Here is a 20,463-nt window from a genome sequence, read left to right as displayed (position 1 = left end):
ATATTATAATCCTCAGATCCACTTTCTGGTCTTATTCCTGTATTCCTTGATTCCCTTACTGATTAAAAATCTATTTATCTCAGCCTTGAACATGCTTAATAACCCAGCCTCTACAGCCCTCCTCATTTCTGTCTTAATTGGGCCACTCATTTAACCTTTCTATATCCCTCTGTTGATTCTTTGTGTCATTCTCATCATTTGCCTTCCCACTAGGGAGGTTAACAATGCTAACAGTGGTTAGCATTGCTGCCTCACAGCGCCAGGGACCCGGGTTCAATTCCCGGTTTGGGTCACTGCCTGTGCGGAGTCTGCACGTTCTCCCCATGTATGCCTGGGTTTCCTCCGGGTGCTCTGGCTTCCACCCACAGCCTGAAAGACGTGCTGGTTAGATGCATTGGTCATGCTAAATTCTCCCTCAATGTATCCGAACAGGCGCCGGAATGTGGCGAGTAGGGGATTTTCACAGTAACTTCATTGCAGTGTTAATGGAAGCCTAATTGTAACACTAATACATAAACTTGAACTATTTTGGTACCATCTGCAAAATTGGCAATAGTACATTCACTTCCCTCATCCAAGTCATTAATATACTGGTTCCCTTTTATATATCTTGATCATTATCACCTCAAAAGAATTCTAATAAATTTGTCAAGTATGATTTCCGCTTCATGAAGCCATGCTGACTCTGCGTGATTATATTATGTATCCCCAAATGCTGTGCCATCACACCCTTTATAATAATCTCTAATATTTTCCCAGTGACAAGCTAAGTGACCTGCCTATTTTTTTTTCCATCCTCACTTTTTGAACAAAGATGTTAGATTGGCAGTTTTCCAATCCTCTGGGACTTGACAGAATTTAAGGATTCTTGGAAGATTACTGTCAATGCATCCACTATCTCTGTAGCTATTTCCTTTAATATCCTATGATGCAACCCATCAGGTCCAGGGGACTTATTAGCCTTTAGCCCTATTAGGTTCCGTAGTACTTTTTCTCCAGTAATGGTTATTGTAATTATTTTCCCTCCCCGCCCCTCTTTTTGTCCCTTGATTATTTGGTATTTTTAGAATGTTAATAATGTCTTCCACTGTGAAGACTGACAAAGTATTTATTTAATTCCTCTGTCATTTCCTGGTTCAACGTTATCATTTCCCCAGTCTCATTCTCTTACCACTAATTTAACATTATTCTTAACTTCCTTGGTTAACCATGGTTGATTCATCCCCTTCCTAGGATCCTTCCTCACTGGGATATATATTTGTTATGGGTCATTAACTATTTTCATAAACGACTGCCACAGCTGATCAACCATCTTTTCTGCTGAACTCCTTTCCCAGTCCACTCCAACTCACTCTGCCTTCATTCCTTTGTAATTACCCTTATTAGGTTTAGCACAGTTGTTTCTGACCCACGTTTCTCACTCTCAAGCTAAATGCTAATTCTACCATGTTATGGTCACCATTTCTTAGGGGATCTTTTACTCTGAGATTATTTAAACTTGCCTCATTGCATATTATCACATGCAAAATAGCCTGTTCCTTGGTTGGATCCACAACATATTGTTCTCAAGAATGTACTTCTGCAATTTTACATTTACATTTTTAAATCCATTGGACAATTAAGGGTATGTTCAAATACACATTTTGAGGTCATTGTATGTAGATGTATATTCGCCTTCTAAAAGTATATTCCCAAATATAAATCCATGAAGTCACTGCACATCCTGGCTATTACGTGTAAGGAAAGAATTTCCCCCAGGGTAGCCAATTAATGGCCAGAGGGCAGGCTCCACTCCCAACTGAGGATGGTGGACAGGCTGTTGAAAATGAAGGACCAATCTGAGGCTTTCCAGATTGAAAGGGACCACAGTCAGCAATTGGAGATACATGAGGAAGAGGATGCTTCGAAATGGTGGAACCCTACAACATTTTTAAATTTAAACTAAAACATAGCTTCTGGAGCCAAGCCACACCTGGGGGATTACCTCCAAGCAACTAAACTGGTCTCTGCTGCTAGCAAGTACTTGGAAACCAAAAGGTAAATTTCAGTCGGCCTCACTCAGTTGGCCTTTACCTGGATCTGCTACCTGCTGCATGCAGGTGGGTAGCCCTGGTGTTCCCCACCATCCCACCCCTCGATACTTTTTTTTGCACCTGCGCACCACTGATCCTGGCACTGGCAAAGGCTAAAAATAAAACCCAAAGCCTCTCATTTTGTATCGGTCTTAAGTGGAATTTTCGACTTGCCAAGATCTGAAGATCCAATGCTGAATCACAACCTGGAACAGCAATTGGAACCAACAAGGGTGAGGGGAAAATCATCCCTGTTAACCTTAGATGACCAAGAATAGTGTGAACTCTGGCAACCATAGAAACCATAGAAAAGTTACAGCACAGAAGGCGGTCATTTGGCCCATCATGTCCGTACCAGCTCGAGGACATCAGGTGCCCTTTCTAATCCCACCTTCCTGCACTTGGCCCATAGCTCTGTGGCTATCTTCAAAATGTCTTCTAAACTCATTCGTCTGGGAAGGGGGAACGCTTTGGGATTTTTCCACAGAGAGGTTTTGGGAAATAGCATTGTTACATGTTGGGCTTAGAAAACAAAGTATATTCACACAAGTTTAAAACAAATGAAAAAAGAGAAGTGAAAAGGCTGACATGTTGAAGCTGAGCACTGTTTCTTTAAAGACAAATAAATAATTTCAGAGTCTGTCTCAGATTGAAATGTTTATTGATTACTGACTCTTGAAAAGTACCTGATCACAGTGCTGGGGAGGGTTGCCTGGTTCTGCTCATCCCTCTCCTGCTTGTGAATGGGGAGATTGATTCTTAAAAAAGGACAAAAATCACTCCCTGGCAGCAAACTATTTGGACAGAAAGATACAAGGTAAGCTTTTATAAAGGTTCAAAAGTTTGGGATACAGGGGTAGAGCAAGGAGTTTGTTTTAAGTCGAGCAGAGCACCTGGTGGATGTGGAAATGTGCAGCACATTCATTGTGTTTTCTATTATATGGAGAAGCCTCATTGATTATTTTAATTTACTTCAATTATGTTGCGCTTTACACTCACTTATTATCCAATAAATTACACAATTCCAAGCGCATCTATTCTAATCTCGTCAGTGATTTTCTCATTCTGTTTATATAAGATTGAAGATATGCATGTTGGGCAAATGTAAGAAGTACAATATTTAGTTCACATGTCACGGGAGAGACATTGACTGGAATTCTCTGGCTGTTCATGCTGGTGGGATCTTCCGCGGTGCTTTCCCATTTACGGTAAAATCCCATTGACAGCGGTGGAATCAGAAGATTCCGCCACCGCGAGAAACACGCAACGGGGAGGCCAGAGAATTCCCCCCAATAAATTAAACATTGGGTAGCGCAATTCCACTCCAGCATACCAGGAGCACGGGATCTACTTATGGGAATGGGTTACAGCTAAGGATCCAAAAAGATATCTGCTGTAGGCTTAAATTTATAACCATTCGCGACAGCTAACTAGGATAATGATTTACTCAGATGCAGAAGTTAATTTTAAACTTTTAATGTTTGAAATAGAACAGAAACAGTCAAACAGACCGGTAGAGGCAAAGATTAAAATAATGCAATTAGTAAAAGAAAAAGGAATTCCAGCTTGAGGAGGGACTTTCAGTTGAGAGTGAATGTTTTAACCTGCAAAAGAACTAGAGCAACACAAATTGGAAAAAAAACAGCAAGAATGAGAGGAGCAGACCTCAAGGGGAGAAGAAGCAGGTGAATTTGAGGCCAACTTGAAGGAGAGAGAATGTTGCCACAATCTCCTTCTGGCAGACAAATATTTATTCAACAAGAGACTGCTATGTGAAGCTGTGGAACTTGGGCCCACCATCTTATTAAATTAAATTTTAAAGAAGGGATCAATTTTCTGCTATTGATATTTTTATCCAGGCATTTGAATTGTTAATTAGCCACCACAAGTGGAATAAAAATGATCGTGGGAGCTAACTCCCGTTATAACTGAACAAAAGGCGCTTGAAGCATTTTCTCATGTCTATCCAGTTGGCAGTGCAGACTGTGATATTATAAAGCAATTTTTTCTTGGCCTTATCATTTCATGCCTGAAATGAACAAGCAGAAATTGAAGAAAAGATCATTCCAGTACTTGTAGAGAAATGTTATCATGGTTGTGGATCTGTGGCTGGAAGGCAAGGGTACAATAGACCAGAACTGTCTTTGTCAATTAATGGGAAGTGACAGATTCCTGCAAATAGTTCCAGACTATTGAAGTTACTTAATCTGATCTGTAAAACTTTGAAGGAACTAGACATATGTTGCAATCAGTTTATAGTCTAAGAAGCAAAGAGCTATCAAATGGGTGGGTGACCAAATATTTCACCCGGTCCCACGGATAAAACTACTTCACCCACTACAAGACTATGCGGAATGATCAAACCTTTTGTTACCTGGTACATCGCCTGATTCGGGATAGGACAAGCCATTCATGGAAATGAATCCATCTAGGTTCAGATCGATAGGGAGAAGCAGGTTGAGGGCAAACCCTGAAACAGCACCAGGTGCCATCCCATGTCAAAGCTAGGTTGTGTAGAGTGCTCACACGGACAATTACAGGCACTGTCGGTGCACCCCATCGAAAAATGTGTGGAATTGTATTTGGCAAAAAGGATTAGAGCCACTTGACATGATAGTTGCATGTTTCTTTGCACAGGCTTTCATGCATTTTGCAGGGTCTGGAGATCTGGGAAAATTGACAGTCACGGAGGGGCACCTCGTGAGGAGCACAAGATCTTCAAAGGTGAACTATAAGGTCATGTATGACCTACCTTTGGGTGGGTAGTGAGAGAGCTGTCACGTTTCCAGAATTTATTACCACTTTTCCACAGAAATGCTTTGGAACGAATTTTAAATCTTGGAGTTTTAGATAAAAGTATGGTCGTACATGTAAACGAAGAAGCCCTGATGTGAAATGTTTAAAATACAAGGCAAGCTTTAGTGGAAAGCTGCAAGGTTAGGATGCAGGAGTGTAGTTGGAGGTAATTTGAAGTCAAACAAAGAGACCTCCTGACACCGTGAACCATAGTATGTTCATTATTTTGATCTATGATGTGATGATTAAGTTATACTAAGGACTGAGTCATGTTAAGCATCTTTATTTCCCTGACAGTATGTTAACAGTCTGTGAAGTAAAGCAATGTAATATTTTGCATATCCCTCTTTTTTTATGTTTGCTTGTCTAGCATCAAGTTTTGGAGAACTTCATGTCAGGTTATGTACAAAAGGTACAATATGGGAGTTTTATATCAAGGAGGTTGCATCATTACCATCATTGGGCAGCACGGTGGTACAGTGGTTAGCACTGCTGCCTCACAGCGCCAGGGACCTGGGTTTGATTCCAACCTTGGGTGACTGCGTGGAGTTTGCACGTTCTCCCCGTGTCTGCATGGGTTTCCTCCGGGCGCTCTGGTTTCCTCTCACAATCTAAAAATGTGCAGGTTAGGTTGATTGGCCATGGTACATTGCCCCTTAGTGTCAGGGGGATTAGCAGGGTAAATACTAGGGGTTACAGGGATAGGGCGTGGGTGGGATTGTTGTCGGTGCAGGCTCAACGGGCTGAATGGCCTCCTTTTGTACTGTAGGAATTCTATGATTACATCCTCTAGATTGCACTGTTCTGTAAGTAGATATTGGGAAGTGAGTGTAAACTCTGGGACAAGAGGGGAATCAGATCTGCTTACAGGTACAACTGAGGTCAATGACCCCAGTGACTGCCATGATAGACCCCTATATGTGACAGGAAAATGGGCCAATTACAGTGCAGCTCCTCTCATTCACACTACTTAGACTCAAGCCTGTATATTCTATAACATGTCCAATCGCTATTTCACAGAGTACAAAATATCCGCATTAGCAACCTCCTTACAGAAGTCCAGAGAAGACCATTATTACTCTGATCCGACATCTAGGAGAGATATTTTTTAACCAATGTTTATAAAAACATGCAAAGCTATGATGTCACTTGCACTAAGGTTAAGTCACGGAGCTACTTGCCTGTGGCACTGCAGTGATGATAATGACATTGTTCATCTCAGCTCATGGTCTTGCAATAATTTTAACAGTTCCACCTTGAGGTGTTGGGAATAAAGGGATGCAAAAGGCACATTTTTCAGATGAAGCGTAAAATGCTGATGAAAAGCTACAGCATTTGCTCTGCTTTCAGTGACCAAGATTAATGATCACCAAGTAACTATATGCCTGGCATTAAAAAAAACTGATCGCAATTTAATCGGGGGGGAGGGTGGTCAAGGTGACATAGTGGGTTAACACATTCTTGGACATTAACTCAAACTGATGAGTGAAAATCTCAATTTTCTATGGCCATCATAATTCTATTTAAAATTAGTTTAGGGCCATAGCATGAATTTATTCCTAATTTAGAAACAGCTTATGCACAACTGTCCACCTCACTCAGAGCCCACAAGAATGACTTGTGTAGAAAATGACGATTGTGGTGGAAAAATTGACAAGTAGCATGCTAGCGATGCCTAACCATTAAAATCTGCCAAGGCTGCCCTGTGCTGCTGCTCCTGGACTAGCTGGCTGTTTACATTGTCACGTTCCCTCAAGGGAGTTAAAATGGAGCCCAGGGTAATTTAATCATGGGCAGCAGACAGATAGCGTACAACTACTGGACCTACTCTGTCTTATCTGACATACGTTCAAATGAAGATCAAGAATGGAAATTGCAAAAGGCATCTTTTTCTTTTACAATCACTGGATGTTGAGGCTAGTAACAGCACTGCAGACAACAGCTACTGTTGCACTCACTGAGGGTAAAATCCTCAGTTTTCTTTGCCTCTATGCAGCAGTACCACCTACACGTTTGCCAACTCAACCAATAAAGGAGGTCTAAATATTACTCTTATGGTTAATGAGTGTGCAAAATAAGTTGCCATGTTTATAAAATGTAATGCACAGAATGAAATATAATCTCTGATCTCAACCTAACAGGGGGAGGATGGAGGTATGTTCAGGTTGGATGCCCAATTGACTTCAGTAGACCCAAAATCACATAGAACATAAATTATGCATCGGATCCAAACAAGCCATGTATTAGGTTAAAATCTATGCAATATTATTTGATGGTGTGTAAAGCTTTCAGATGTACTTATGTGATAAGGTGACCTACACTTGCAATAACTTATAATTTTGTATTATAATTATGTAACTAGTTTTAAAGAAATAGAATTTTTTTCTGAGTTTTTAATGCATTATCAAAGAGGGTCAATTTCTTTAAGATAATTTTAGAAATAACTGAGGTCTGCCTTCATGCCGTGCAAGCTTGCTTGAAGCTATCATTACTTCATTCTGCTTAGTCAGCTGGTTAATTCCAAAACAAGGCTTTTATTTTAAAGCTTGCCATATCTCTCCATCAATGTTGCATTACTGTCTTTAGCAGCCCTTTCACTAGGTGACAAGATTTTATAACCAATCAAGCAAAAACATTGCTTGAAGAGTGACAATACCTTGCAGCAAGTACATTCAGTTCTGGCTGCATATTTGGTTGATAACGTAGTTAAGTATTAATGACACATCAGTGTAGCAGATTTCTGCAAGTTATCTTTGACTTGTAGGAGCTGAGTTGCTCTAACTTGTCAGCCTCAATATATACCTAGCATTCGACAAGGGAACATTGATTTAATTAATTTTGATCTGATTATTTATACTATAATTGAATATTTCCCATTTTATTATTAATTATATCTACCAAGAGAGTGCCAAGAACTTAGGATGATCCACCGTGAAACTGCCAGCGAACCATATGCATACCCAGCACCAGTTTGTCCTATTTTAACAATTCAAAATTGTGCAAACAAGAGGGGATCAGATTTCCTCGTAAAGTTTGGCACTTATCCTTAATACCGATTCATAATGCAGCTTGTTTTATTCTGTTATGTTGCATCACATTCATAGAAATCTTGGGTACAACATGAGATTTGGAGACTTATCAGTTGTGTTATAAAATAGAACCCTAGTCTTCTCTATCAATGAGCTTTATCTGTGAAGCAACGACCAACTGTTCATTGTACAAATCATTCTGTGATTTCCTCGAACTCCTCAAAATTAAGAAGTACAACACAAATTAAATCAAGTTTCCATTTATCACGCAACATAAAGGGCTCACAGAATCCTTATAACAACCCCATTTCCGTTTTGTTGATGTGCTTATTAAATGTAATGATGCCATCATATCACCCATTTATTTGTCTTTTTCTGTGCACTAGTATAATTGTATTTGAACATTCAGATTTCTGCACTATACCAAATGGAGTGGAAGAATTTTGTTTTCCTCAAGTTATTCATGTTACATTCCTTCTGTTCGGTACAATTCCGTGTTTGGTAGCAGCATGGTCAGATTAGTTGTACTTTACTAGTGGAAGGAAATCTCTGAGTCTTCGGACTTGGATCATTTCCGCATTTATGATGCAATTTTCATAAACTGTGGCAATTGTGAATTGAGAGGCCTGATATGCATACAGGATTGTTGAGATAAACCACTGCTGCATAAGGTTTGGACCCCAAATTCACCATTAGTTACATAATGGATTATGTAGTTCACCTATGTGCACAATGTAAAAATAAAAGTATTTATTTTCGATCTGTTGTCCACATTGCACCCTTTTCTGTAATATTTACCATGTATCTTTATGTAAATTAATATGACAATAATGCATAACTAAATGATGTCATCATTAATTGCTTAACATACAAATTAATTTTTAGTCTTACGAACCTTGTGGACTATTTTGAGAAAATGGAGCATTTTTGAAGCACGTTCACTGGAGAACTTGTGATCTTTTACAGCTCTCAAAGCTGAGTTAAGCTAGGGAAAGGAAAGGGATCCAATCTCCTTTGCTAATGGAGCTGCCCACAGTTATCACCCTTGTGGCATTGGTCTTGCGATCAGATTATTAACTGTTATTTCTATTTGCAGGTTACCCACTGGAAATAAGCCAGTAAATACAACACCTGTGCAAGGGCAGGTCCCTCAGGATGACTCTGACAGGAGAACAGAACCTCGCTCCTCAGTCTCGGACCTTGTGAATTCCCTCACGAGTGAGATGCTGATGGTAAGTAATCAGGCATCACCGCACAACGTAATAACCGAATTAAAAGATAACACCCTAAAATTCCATCTTACGACCTTGATGCAGAGCCGCTACAAGATTGACATTGTCCAAAAAGAATCAGGACCTTTGTCAACTTGTGCAATTTTTGATCTGTGTTATGTAACGTGAGGTTGCATGAATAACACAAGTTATCTATAGTACATTAAAGGTCGTGCATAAAAGCTGAATTTTCTGTGAGCGTCAAACTGGTCGTATTTCAATCATCATACCTCAAGACATCCTAATTTGGTGTATTCTGATTCACCTTGAGTGGTACTGTTGGGAAGCTGCTAGTGTGACCTAACTAGCAAATAGTTCAGTTCTGTCTGTTCCCTCAACATTATTCAGTGCATGAATTTTAGACTCTTGGAGATAGCAGATAAGATATAGCCATGCTATGAAGAAAACCTTTGAGGGGCTGATTTTCCAAAGCTCTTCTCCCTCTAGGAACACCCATTTCACAGGTACAAAGGACACAAAAAAAGGGGCAGATTCATAATAGTGTTCAACCTTTTCACATTTCTCCAAGGTTTATGGAGCTTCCTCAGGCCAGGCTGTACTTGCAATAGATACAAGCCCAGTGGGTAAGATGCAAATAAGCTATGAGGATATTCACCACCTCCTGTCTGTGTTTTATTGAAGTTGCAATTTGTCTATCCAAATGTAGGGAAATCCTGTAACGTTGGACTTGCAGGTTTTGAGGGGACTCTGCAGTAAGCCACAGAAGAGCCCCATGTATGTTTGCGAGTTTCATTCTACCAGATAGGAGATATTCAAGTTTTGGGAATATTTGCCGATAGGTTTGAGGCTGGCAGTTGGGAAACCACTTGCACAATTCGGGTCCTTCCAAGTTCTCCAGAATGGCCTGCTCTTTTTATCAGAGGAAGGCTTGATTGGAAGGTAGCTTTGCATCAGGAAAAACTGCAGGCCGCGGCCTAAGACAGGAAATACTGGTACTTGTGAACCTTATGCAAGTACCATGAAAATCACCCCATTCATTTATTTGCATCCAATGAAAAATGTAACATTTCAATTAGCACTCCAGGATTAAGAGGATCTCCATTCTCCATGGCACCCTGGGAATACGTGAAGCAGTGAGATGGCCAATGTCATTCTTAAAGAATTAGCATCATTGAACTTGTAAATTCAACGCATGACATTTTGCTTTCAATGTATTAATCAACTGTGTCTTTAGCAACATTGCTTTAAGCTGCAGCCTACCAGAGATTGTAATAGTTTTTAAAAATACTGGCAGTAAAACAGTACTAGATTAAGAACACAGCTTCATTTCCCTCGGTGTCTGTAGCTTGAACCAAAGTAAGAAATCATTCACTGCACTGTGCAGCTTCATTTGAAATCCAGGACAATGGGAGGTCTTGGGAAGGTCTTGGGAGGACAATGGGAAGGTTTACCAGGATGTTGCCTGGTATGGAGGGTCTTAGCTATGAGGAGAGATTGGGTAAACTGGGGTTGTTCTCCCTGAAAAGACGGAGAATGAGGGGAGATCTAATAGAGGTGTACAAGATTATGAAGGGGATAGATAGGGTGAACGGTGGGAAGCTTTTTCCCAGATCAGAAGTGATGTTCACGAGGGGTCACGGGCTCAAGGTGAGAGGGGCGAAGTATAACTCAGATATTAGAGGGATGTTTTTTACACAGAGGGTGGTGGGGGCCTGGAATGCGCTGCCAAGTAGGGTGGTGGAGGCAGGCACGCTGACATCGTTTAAGACTTACCTGGATAGTCACATTAGCAGCCTGGGAATGGAGGGATACAAACGATTGGTCTAGTTGGACCAAGGAGCGGCACAGGCTTTGAGGGCCGAAGGGCCTGTTTCCTGTGCTGTACTGTTCTTTGTTCTTTGTTCTTGGTTTGTCTGAGCACACTCAACTCAATACTCATTTTATGTTATAGGCATTTTTATGTTACAAAAATGCAGCTATTGAAAAAACATGCTGTGTACCCTGTGTTTTAATATATAAATGGGTCTATTTACATTGTTTTAGTGGAAATAAAATCTTATTTTTCTGTAGATCATTCAATCTGCTGCCAGGTTGACTTCTGGTTGATTATAATGCATGACAGTGGTAAGTGTAATAGGAGAAAGCCAGTGTCTCAGGGCCCTAGAGCATCAGTTCCCTCAAATCAGCGGTAAACATAGAAACATCTTTCATTTAATGGTGACTTATCATTTTTTATGTTTCTTTGAAATCTTACTTGCTGTACATACTATTTACACAGTCTATATTTGTACAGTTGTAATACTTTTAACTATATAAGTAGGAATCAACTGCAATATATTCTAATTTCAACATTGTTTTTAGCATTAGAAGTTTGAATTATTCAATAATTTAACTTGAGCAATATACATAATATGGAAATTCAATGCATTGTGCATAAAAATTGAAAAAGCAAATAACTTGAATTAAAAAGAGTCAATTGTATCCAATAACAGGCACTTGTCTTAATTCGCTAATCTTAGCCTTGGAATTTTGATTAATTAGCCAATAATTTTAGCAATGGATCATTGCACAAATAAAATCCAAAAATGTCTCTTGTCAACTCATTATTATCTTCACAGCTTGATTTGGGATGCAGATATCTCATGCACTATGACCAGATATTGCCTCCAATTTAGAGTCTCTGACCACTCTTGAAAGCAAACCATAAATTTCATGCAATCTAGCCCACATCTCAACTAATCCAATATCTTGGTAAACCACACTGAGACTAGGAAACAGCACTAATTTGTACTTGTATAGTTTATAGTGCGTTTAGTGTAATAAAATATCCCAAGAAACTTCACAGGAGTAAGACAAAGTCAAATTCAACACTGAGGCAAAAAATGAAAGAGATATTAGAGCAGATGACCAAGAGTTTGGTTATGAGAGGTGTAGAGAGGAGGTGAGGCTCAGGGAGGAAATTCACAGCTAGAGCCTTGGCAGCTAAGGGTATGGCCATTAATGATTAAAATTAGTGATTAAAGTTGAGAGGCAGGTCAGAAGATTGGACAGAATATAAAGAGCCACAAAAAAATGACTAAAATATTAATAAGGAGGGAGAAGTTAGATTACAAGAGAAATCTAGCTAGAAGTATAAAATCAAAAGTAAGAGTTTCTTTTTCCAGATTTGTTAAAAGGTAAAAAGTTGGTCCCCAGCCATTAGCATTGGTCCCCTAGAAAGTGAGAATGGAGAATTAGTAATGGAAAATAAGGAAATGCTGGGTGAATTGCATGGATATTTTGTGTCCGTCTTCACTGTAGAGGATACAAATAACCATCCCAGAAATAATTGTGGATCAAGAGGTCAAAGGGAGGGAGGAACTTATAGCCAACAGGGAAAGGGGACTAAGAAAATTGTTGGAACTAAAAGCCCCATGTCCAGATGGACTTCTTCCTAGGGTCTTAAATAAAATGGCTATTGAGAAATAAATGCATTGGTTTTAATTTTCAAAAATTCTCTAGACTCAGTAAAGGTCCTATCAGATTGGAAAATAGTGAACCTGATTCCTTTATTCAAAAAAGAAAGGAAGAAAACAGTAAACTACAGACATGTTAGCTTAACATCTATCATAGGGAAATTTCTGCAATCTATTGTAAGGAGGTTGTAGTGAGGCCTAGAAAATCTCAGTGCAATCAAGCAGAGTCAACATGATTTTGTGAAAGGGAAATCACATTTGACTAATTTATTGAAGTTCTTTGAGGAAATAACAAACAATATTGATAAAGGGGAACCTGTGGACTTCCAGAGGGTGTTTGACCAGGTGCCACATCAAAGGTTACTTCACAAAATAAGAGCTCATGGTGTAGGGGGTAACATAGGGGGTAACATGGATAGAGGATTGGTTAGCTAACAGAAGCAGAGAGTAGGAATAAACGGGTCTTTTTTGGGTCAACAAAATGTGATGAGTGGGGTGCAACAGGGACCAATGCTAGAGCCTCAACTATTAACAATTTATATCAATGACTTGGATGAATGTGTGGTTGCTAAATTTGCTGATTACACAAAGATGGGCAGGAAAGTAAGTTGAGAGGCTAAAATGAGTCTGTAAAGGGACCTAGACATAGGTTAAGTGAGTGGTCAAAAATTTGGCAGATGGAGTATAATGCAAGTAAATGTGAGTGTTGTGAATCTTTGGAATTTTCTTTCCCCAGAGAGCAGTGGAGGCAGGGTCAGTGAATATTTTTAAGGCAGAGGTAAATGGTTTTTTGCCTAACAAGGGAGTCAAAGGTTACAGACGTTGGCAGAATCTGGAGATGAGACCACAATCAGCCATGATCTTATTGAATGGTGGACCAGTCTCGAGGGGCTAAATGGCATATTCCTCCTAATGCATATGCTCTTATGTCTGTAAATGAGTAATTAAAATCAGGGGTAGTGTAGTGACCAGAATTGTAAGAGGAATATGAGGCCAGAGGAGATTGTGGAGCTCGGGAAGGGTGACTCCATGGTGGTAATTTGAAACCAGGTGAGTATTTCAAAGTCACGTTGTTGCTTAAATGAGGGTCAGTGTAGGTCAGCAAGAACAGGGGTGATAGGTGAACAGTTTTTGGTGCACTTAAGACTCAGACAACAATATTTTGGATTCCCCAAGTGTACGGGGGGTAGACCTGCTAAGAGTTCATTGGAATAATCAAATCTAGACATAAAACTGTATTGATGAGCTTTCATCAGCAGATCAGCTAAGGAAGGGACAAAGACTAACGAGGTTACAGAAATGGAAATGGGAAATCTTGGTGATGGCTGGGATATGAAATTGGAAGCTCATCTCGAGGTCCAATATAATAAGTTGACAGCCTCAAACATTTGCCATTGTTACAATCCTGGTAGGAATGTTGATGCTTAAACAGAAATTAAACAATGCAAATGATATTAATTTAACAATATAGGTGATAGACTTGTGCCATAAACTCATTTTCCACCAAGAATTCCCTTATCTTATGAAACCTTGAAGGTACATTCACATTTCCAGGGACCAACCCAAAGGTATGCCACAGCCTTCCAAAATACACTTTTATTTCTCCTCAGCGTTCCAGCTATTCTCCAAGGTATAGAGTATAATTGGGATCCATTAATTAATTGTTGGCTAAATGATGTTTTGAGTTCTCTTCAAAACCTCACAAGAATGGACTTCTCAGCCTTAGACAGATCGGGTGGGATTTTGGATGGGATTTTCCAGTTTCGGGGCAAGCACAGCCGGAAAATCGCGCCTGAGGTCAACGGACATTTCCATGATCCACCCTTCATCCGCTATGATTCCTGTGGTGGGCGGAGCGGGAAAATTTGCACCATTAAGTGAGTGGGCAAAACTATGGCAGATGTTCAAACCGGATAGTTTTGCATCATTCTGGTTGGATCTGAGAAAGATAAATCCAAATATTTTCCCAATGGTGATAAACTGAGAACAGTGGCAGAGCAAAGTGATTTAACTTTCCATGTATACAAGTCACTAAAGGCTGCTGCACGAGTACAGAAATTAATGCAAAAATCTAATGAATGTCACCCTTTATATACAAATTTAAGTGACTGATACTTAAGTTGTACAAATCTTTGGTCAGAACACATCTAGCATATTACGTTCAGCTTCTGGCACTGAACCTAAGGAAACGTAAGTAGGCCTCATAAAGGGTACAGCACAGATTCATCAAAATTGTATCAAGGTTTAAAGTGTTACATTATGAGAGCTATTTGTATAAACATGATTTCTAATTCCTTAAGTTTAGAAAATTGCGTGAGGATCTAATTGAGGTTTTAAAATTATTCAAGGATTCAATAGGGTAGATACAGTGAAACTATTTCCTCTGGTGGGGAATCTAGAACAAGAGGATACCACCTTAAAATTAGGATTAGGCCTATCGGGCAGCACTTTTAAAAGACAATAATAGGAAAGATCAAGAACTCATCCCTTAAAAAGCTGTAGATGGTAGATTTTTGTTGGGCTCAAAAGGCTAATGGTCCATTCCTATTCCTGTGTTCCTAGCATATAGTACAAAAAAGTGATCATTCACTTCACTATCCATCTTAATGCATGAAATTAAAGAAAAAAACTATCATTCAAATTCTCTTTGAACACAGACTCCAAAACAAAGATTATCTAGCTATAGTTTCAACCTCATTCAGCTTCCCTGTTGGAGAAACTGAAAACACCAAACCCTTGTGCTGTGTTTGCAAATCTGAAAGTGACTCTCGGGTTAATAGCTGACCGGCAGAAATGTTCTTAAGTCCCTTTTGACGCTACACTGATTTAAAGAAAAGGCAATAGACAGCCACATCTTTCATAATTAAATTTTCTTAATAACCATTCACAGCTGATTAATTACTTGGTACCTTTTGCAGTCCAAGTACAATTGCTACTGTCAATTAACTATGGAGATCTTAAGCTGACTGTCTGTAATCAAAGTGTAAATCTAAATTAATCAAACAGAACAACACCTAAACAGTAATGTGTCACAAAGTACTTCTGAGGAACAGTGCATTTGAAGTGACCCTTTTTCATACGCTCAGTAATGTAAATTGCTTCACTCTACATAAAATAGCTAGCCACATATGATCTTAACCCTGGTATGACTTGTTTTAATTCCACCCCACATCATGTGCTATTTCCAGTAAATACAGGTTAAAAATTTAGAACAGAAAAAAATATCATGGTTAATAAAATAAAATCGAGACGACATGGCAGATGATGCGTTGCAGCTGTAGCATGTGGGTGGGTGGGGGTGGACACCAGGGTGATCCACAACAACCACATCTGCAGTAAGTGTCTGCAATTTCAATTGATGAGCTGAAATCTGCGCTTCAGAGACCACAATGCACCAGGGTGGGACAAAGTTACCTGGACATGTTGTTCCAGGAGTCAGTCCTGCTCCATAGATCAAAAACTTTAGATTTGGTCAGGAGGACATGAATGTGAGTGAGGCAGGAATGAGGATCCAGAATGTACCATTGGAGAATCTTCAGTTCTTCCATTTGTTCAACAGGCATGAGATTCTTGCAACCTGTGTGGATGAGAACAGGGACTGCAAGGAGGATGAACAAACTGACCACAATGTCATGATATGGGGAAGGCATTCAAGTTGGGGAGCAAAAAGGAATGTAGCAGTGGGAAGGGACAGTATAGTTAAGGGATAGATACTGTTCTCGGCAACCAGGAATATGAGTCCTCTTGGTGCCAGAGTTTAGCTCATCTGAGTGCTGGAGAGGAGATTTGAGTCAGAGGGGAAAGATCCAGTTCCTCTGTCAGACGAAGAGTGGTTCAATTGAGGTACTATGGCCAGCTTGGGGCTATATTGGGGCGACACGGTAGCACAGTGGTTAGCACTGCTGCTTCACAGCTCCAGGGACCTGGGTTCAATTCCCAGCTTGGGTCGCTGTCTGTGTGGAGTTTGCACATTCTCCTCGTGTCTGCGTGGGTTTCCTCCGGGTGTTCCGGTTTCCTCCCACAGTCCAAAGATGTGCGGGTCAGGTTGATTGGCCATACTAAATTTGCCCTTAGTGTCCTGAGATGTATAGGTTAGAGGGATTAGTGGGTAAATATGTAGGGATGTGGGGGTAGGGCCTGGGTGGGATTTGTGGTCGGTGCAGACTCGATGGGCTGAATGGCCTCTTTCTGTACTGTAGGGTTTCTATGATTTCTATGATATTAAAAAGCAGACCCTCAAAGGGTCTGCATTATGACCTGAGCTAGAAGCACAGAGTGAAAAATATCAGAGAGTTGAATGTATAACCCAGAATTGCTGTGAAAGAAAATGGTTTCAATTCATAATACGCTGATGCCAGTACCAGTACTGGAACATGCCAGTTGTTCTGTAGGGACCAATTTCCGGGTGAATCAAATAACTAGGGAGGTAGATTAGCTTTAAGCTAAAGCTAAAGTGGAAACGACGTAGATAGGAAGAGTAGGGGGGTCCTAAGAGAGCAATTTAGGGAGTTGGGAAATAGGTTAAAAAGTAGGGTCACTAGGGTGGCCATCTCTGGGCTGCTCCCAATGCCTCGTGCCAGTGAGGCTAAGAATAGGGAGTTGGTTCAAATGAATGCCTGGCTAAAGGACTGGTCCAGGAGGGAGGGCTTTATTTTCATAGACCAATGGGAGGTTTTCAGGAGAGGATGGCACCTGTACAAGAGGGAGGGGTCACAACTAAGTTGGAAGGGCACAAATATCCTGGCTGGGAGCTTTGCTAGTGCAGTTCGGGGGGGTTTAAATTAGTATGGCAGGGGGGTGGGGATCAAACTATTAGGTCTATAAGTGTGGTGGCTGGGGACGAGCTTGGGGCTGGGACAAGGCCGGCAAAGAAGAAGAGCACTCTGGGGGAGGACGACCTCACTGAGCCTGGGGGTCTGGAGTGCTTATACTTCAATGCAAGGAACGTAGCAGGTAAAACAGACGAACTTGGGGCCTTAATGCGCACGAGGAATTTGGATGTGGTTGCGGTGACAGAGACTTGGTTGAAAGAGGGGCAGGACTGGCAGCTGAATATTCCAGGGTACAAGTGTTTTCGGCGAGACAGAGGAGGGGCCAAAAGAGGTGGGGGAGTAGCGGTATTGGTTGGAGAGCATATTACAGCGGTGCAGAGGGAGGACAATTCGGAGGAGTCGTGTAACGAGTCACTCTGGGTGGAGCTTAGAAACAGGAAAGGCGCAGTCACTATGTTGGGGGTGTACTACAGGCCCCCCAACAGCCCAAGGGAAGTGGAAGAATGGATATGTCAGGAGATACTGGATAGGTGCAGGAAATATAGGGTTGTTGTAGTGGGAGACTTCAATTTCCCTGGTATAGACTGGAAATCGCTGAGGGCAGGGACTCTGGATGGGGAGGAATTTGTAAAATGTGTACAGGAGGGTTCGTTGGAACAATATGTGGACAGCCCAACTAGAGAGGGGGCTATACTGGACCTGGTACTGGGGAATGAGCCCGGTCAGGTCTTCAAAGTTTTGGTTGGGGAACATGTGGCAAATAGTGACCACAATTCTGTTAGCTTTAGGATAGTGATGGAAAAGGATGAGTGGTGTCCCAAGGGTAAGGTGTTGGATTGGGGGAAGGCTAACTTTATTGGGATCAGGCAGAAATTGGCAGCTCTTGATTGGGAGAGGTTGTTTGAGGGTAAATCCACATCTGGTATGTGGCAGTCTTTTAAGGAACGTTTGTTAGGGCTACAGGACAAGCATGTGCCTGTAAAAAAGAAGGATAGGAAGGGTAGGATTAGAGAACCGTGGATATCCAGGGAAATTGAGGGACTGGTCAAAAGGAAAAGAGAGGCGTATGTTAGGTCCAAGCAGCTAAAAACGGAGGGAGCTCTGGAGGAGTACAATGAAAGTAGGAAAATACTCAAACGGGGAATTAGAAGAGCAAAAAGGGGTCACGAAATGTTCTTGGCAGACAGGATTAAGGAGAATCCCAAGGCATTTTATTCATACGTTAGGAACAAAAGGGTTGTTAGGGAAAAAATTGGACCTCTCAGGGACAAAAGTGGGGACTTATGCTTGGAGCCCAAAGAAGTAGGGGAGATCCTAAATGAATACTTTGCGTCGGTATTCACAAAGGAGAGGGATGTGTTGACTGGGAGTGTCTCGGAGGGGAGTGTTGAACCGTTGGAGAAAATCTCCATTACAAAGGAGGAAGTGTTAGGTTTGTTAGAGAATATAAAGACTGACAAATCCCCAGGGCCTGATGGAATCTATCCAAGGCTGCTCAGGGAGACGAGAGGTGAAATCATTGGGCCTCTGACGCAAATCTTTGTCTCGTCACTGGACACAGGTGAGGTCCCAGAGGATTGGAGGATAGCCAATGTGGTCCCGTTATTTAAGAAGGGTAGGAAGGATAACCCGGGTAATTATAGGCCGGTGAGCTTGACGTCCGTGGTGGGGAAGTTGTTGGAGAAGGTTCTTAGAGATAGGATGTATGCGCATTTAGAAAGGAATAAACTCATTAACGATAGTCAGCATGGTTTTGTGAGAGGGAGGTCATGCCTCACTAACCTGGTGGAGTTTTTTGAAGAAGTGACCAAAATGGTTGACGAAGGAAGGGCCGTGGATGTTGTCTATATGGACTTTAGTAAAGCGTTTGACAAAGTCCCTCATGGTAGGCTAGTGAAAAAGGTTGGATCCCATGGGATAAAGGGGGAGGTGGCTAGATGGGTGGAGAACTGGCTTGGTCATAGAAGACAGAGGGTGGTAGTGGAAGGGTCTTTTTCCGGCTGGAGGCCTGTGACTAGTGGTGTACCGCAGGGCTCTGTATTGGGACCTCTGCTGTTTGTGATTTATATAAATGATCTGGAAGAAGGAGTAACTGGGGTGATCAGTAAGTTTGCGGACGACACAAAACTGGCAGGACTTGCAGATAGTGAGGAACATTGTCGGAGGCTACAGAAGGATATAGATAGGCTGGAAATTTGGGCAAGGAAATGGCAGATGGAGTTCAATCCTGATAAATGCGAAGTGATGCATTTTGGTGGGAATAATGTAGGGAGGAGCTACACGATAAATGGAAGAACCATAAAGGGTGTAGAGACGCAGAGGGACCTGGGTGTGCAAGTCCACAGATCTTTGAAGGTGACGTCACAGGTGGAGAAGGTGGTGAAGAAGGCATATGGCATGCTTGCCTTTATAGGACGGGGCATAGAGTATAAGAGTTGGGGTCTGATGTTGCAGATGTATAGAACGTTGGTTCGGCCGCATTTGGAATACTGCGTCCAGTTCTGGTCGCCACACTACCAGAAAGACGTGGAGGCTTTGGAGAGAGTACAGAGGAGGTTTACCAGGATGTTGCCTGGTATGGAGGGGCTTGGTTATGAGGAGAGATTGGGGAAACTGGGGTTGTTCTCCTTGGAAAGACGGAGGATGAGGGGAGACTTAATAGAGGTGTATAAAATTATGAAAGGCATAGATAGGGTGAACGGTGGGAAGCTTTTCCCCGGGTCGGTGGTGACGTTCACGAGGGGTCATAGGTTCAAGGTGAAGGGGGGGAGGTTTAACACAGATATCAGAAGGACATATTTCACACAGAGGGTCGTGGGGGCCTGGAATGTGTTGCCGGGCAAGGTGGTGGAGGCGGACACACTGGGAACGTTTAAGACTTATCTAGACAGCTATATGAACGGAGTGGGAATGGAGGGATACAAAAGAGTGGTCTAGTCTGGACCAGGGAGCGGCGCGGGCTAATTGTTCCTTGTTTCTCGTTTCAAGGCTTCATTCTATGATCATCTTGCTGGTGCCAGTACAGAGCGAGACTGCGGATAGTTGGGAACCTGTCTCGGGGGCAGGGAATTCATATGGTGTTCGTGGAAGTGGAAATGACTAGGGTT

The 20,463-nt window shown here is 41.5% G+C and overlaps 1 protein-coding gene across 1 annotated transcript in view; it reads left to right on the top strand.

The window, feature by feature from the left end:
- The window catches only part of syt7b (synaptotagmin VIIb), a 365,243-nt gene that overhangs the window by 240,110 nt on the left and 104,670 nt on the right, over positions 1–20,463 (top strand). The window contains exon 7 of the mRNA XM_078221264.1: positions 8,994–9,129. Within this exon, the coding sequence (XP_078077390.1) occupies positions 8,994–9,129 (136 nt within the window). The remainder of the gene's footprint in view (positions 1–8,993; positions 9,130–20,463) is intronic.

This window comes from Mustelus asterias, chromosome 9 (assembly GCF_964213995.1).
Source record: "Mustelus asterias chromosome 9, sMusAst1.hap1.1, whole genome shotgun sequence".
In the NCBI taxonomy this organism is placed as follows: domain Eukaryota; kingdom Metazoa; phylum Chordata; class Chondrichthyes; order Carcharhiniformes; family Triakidae; genus Mustelus; species Mustelus asterias.
This window is presented reverse-complemented; position numbering and strand designations above follow the sequence as displayed.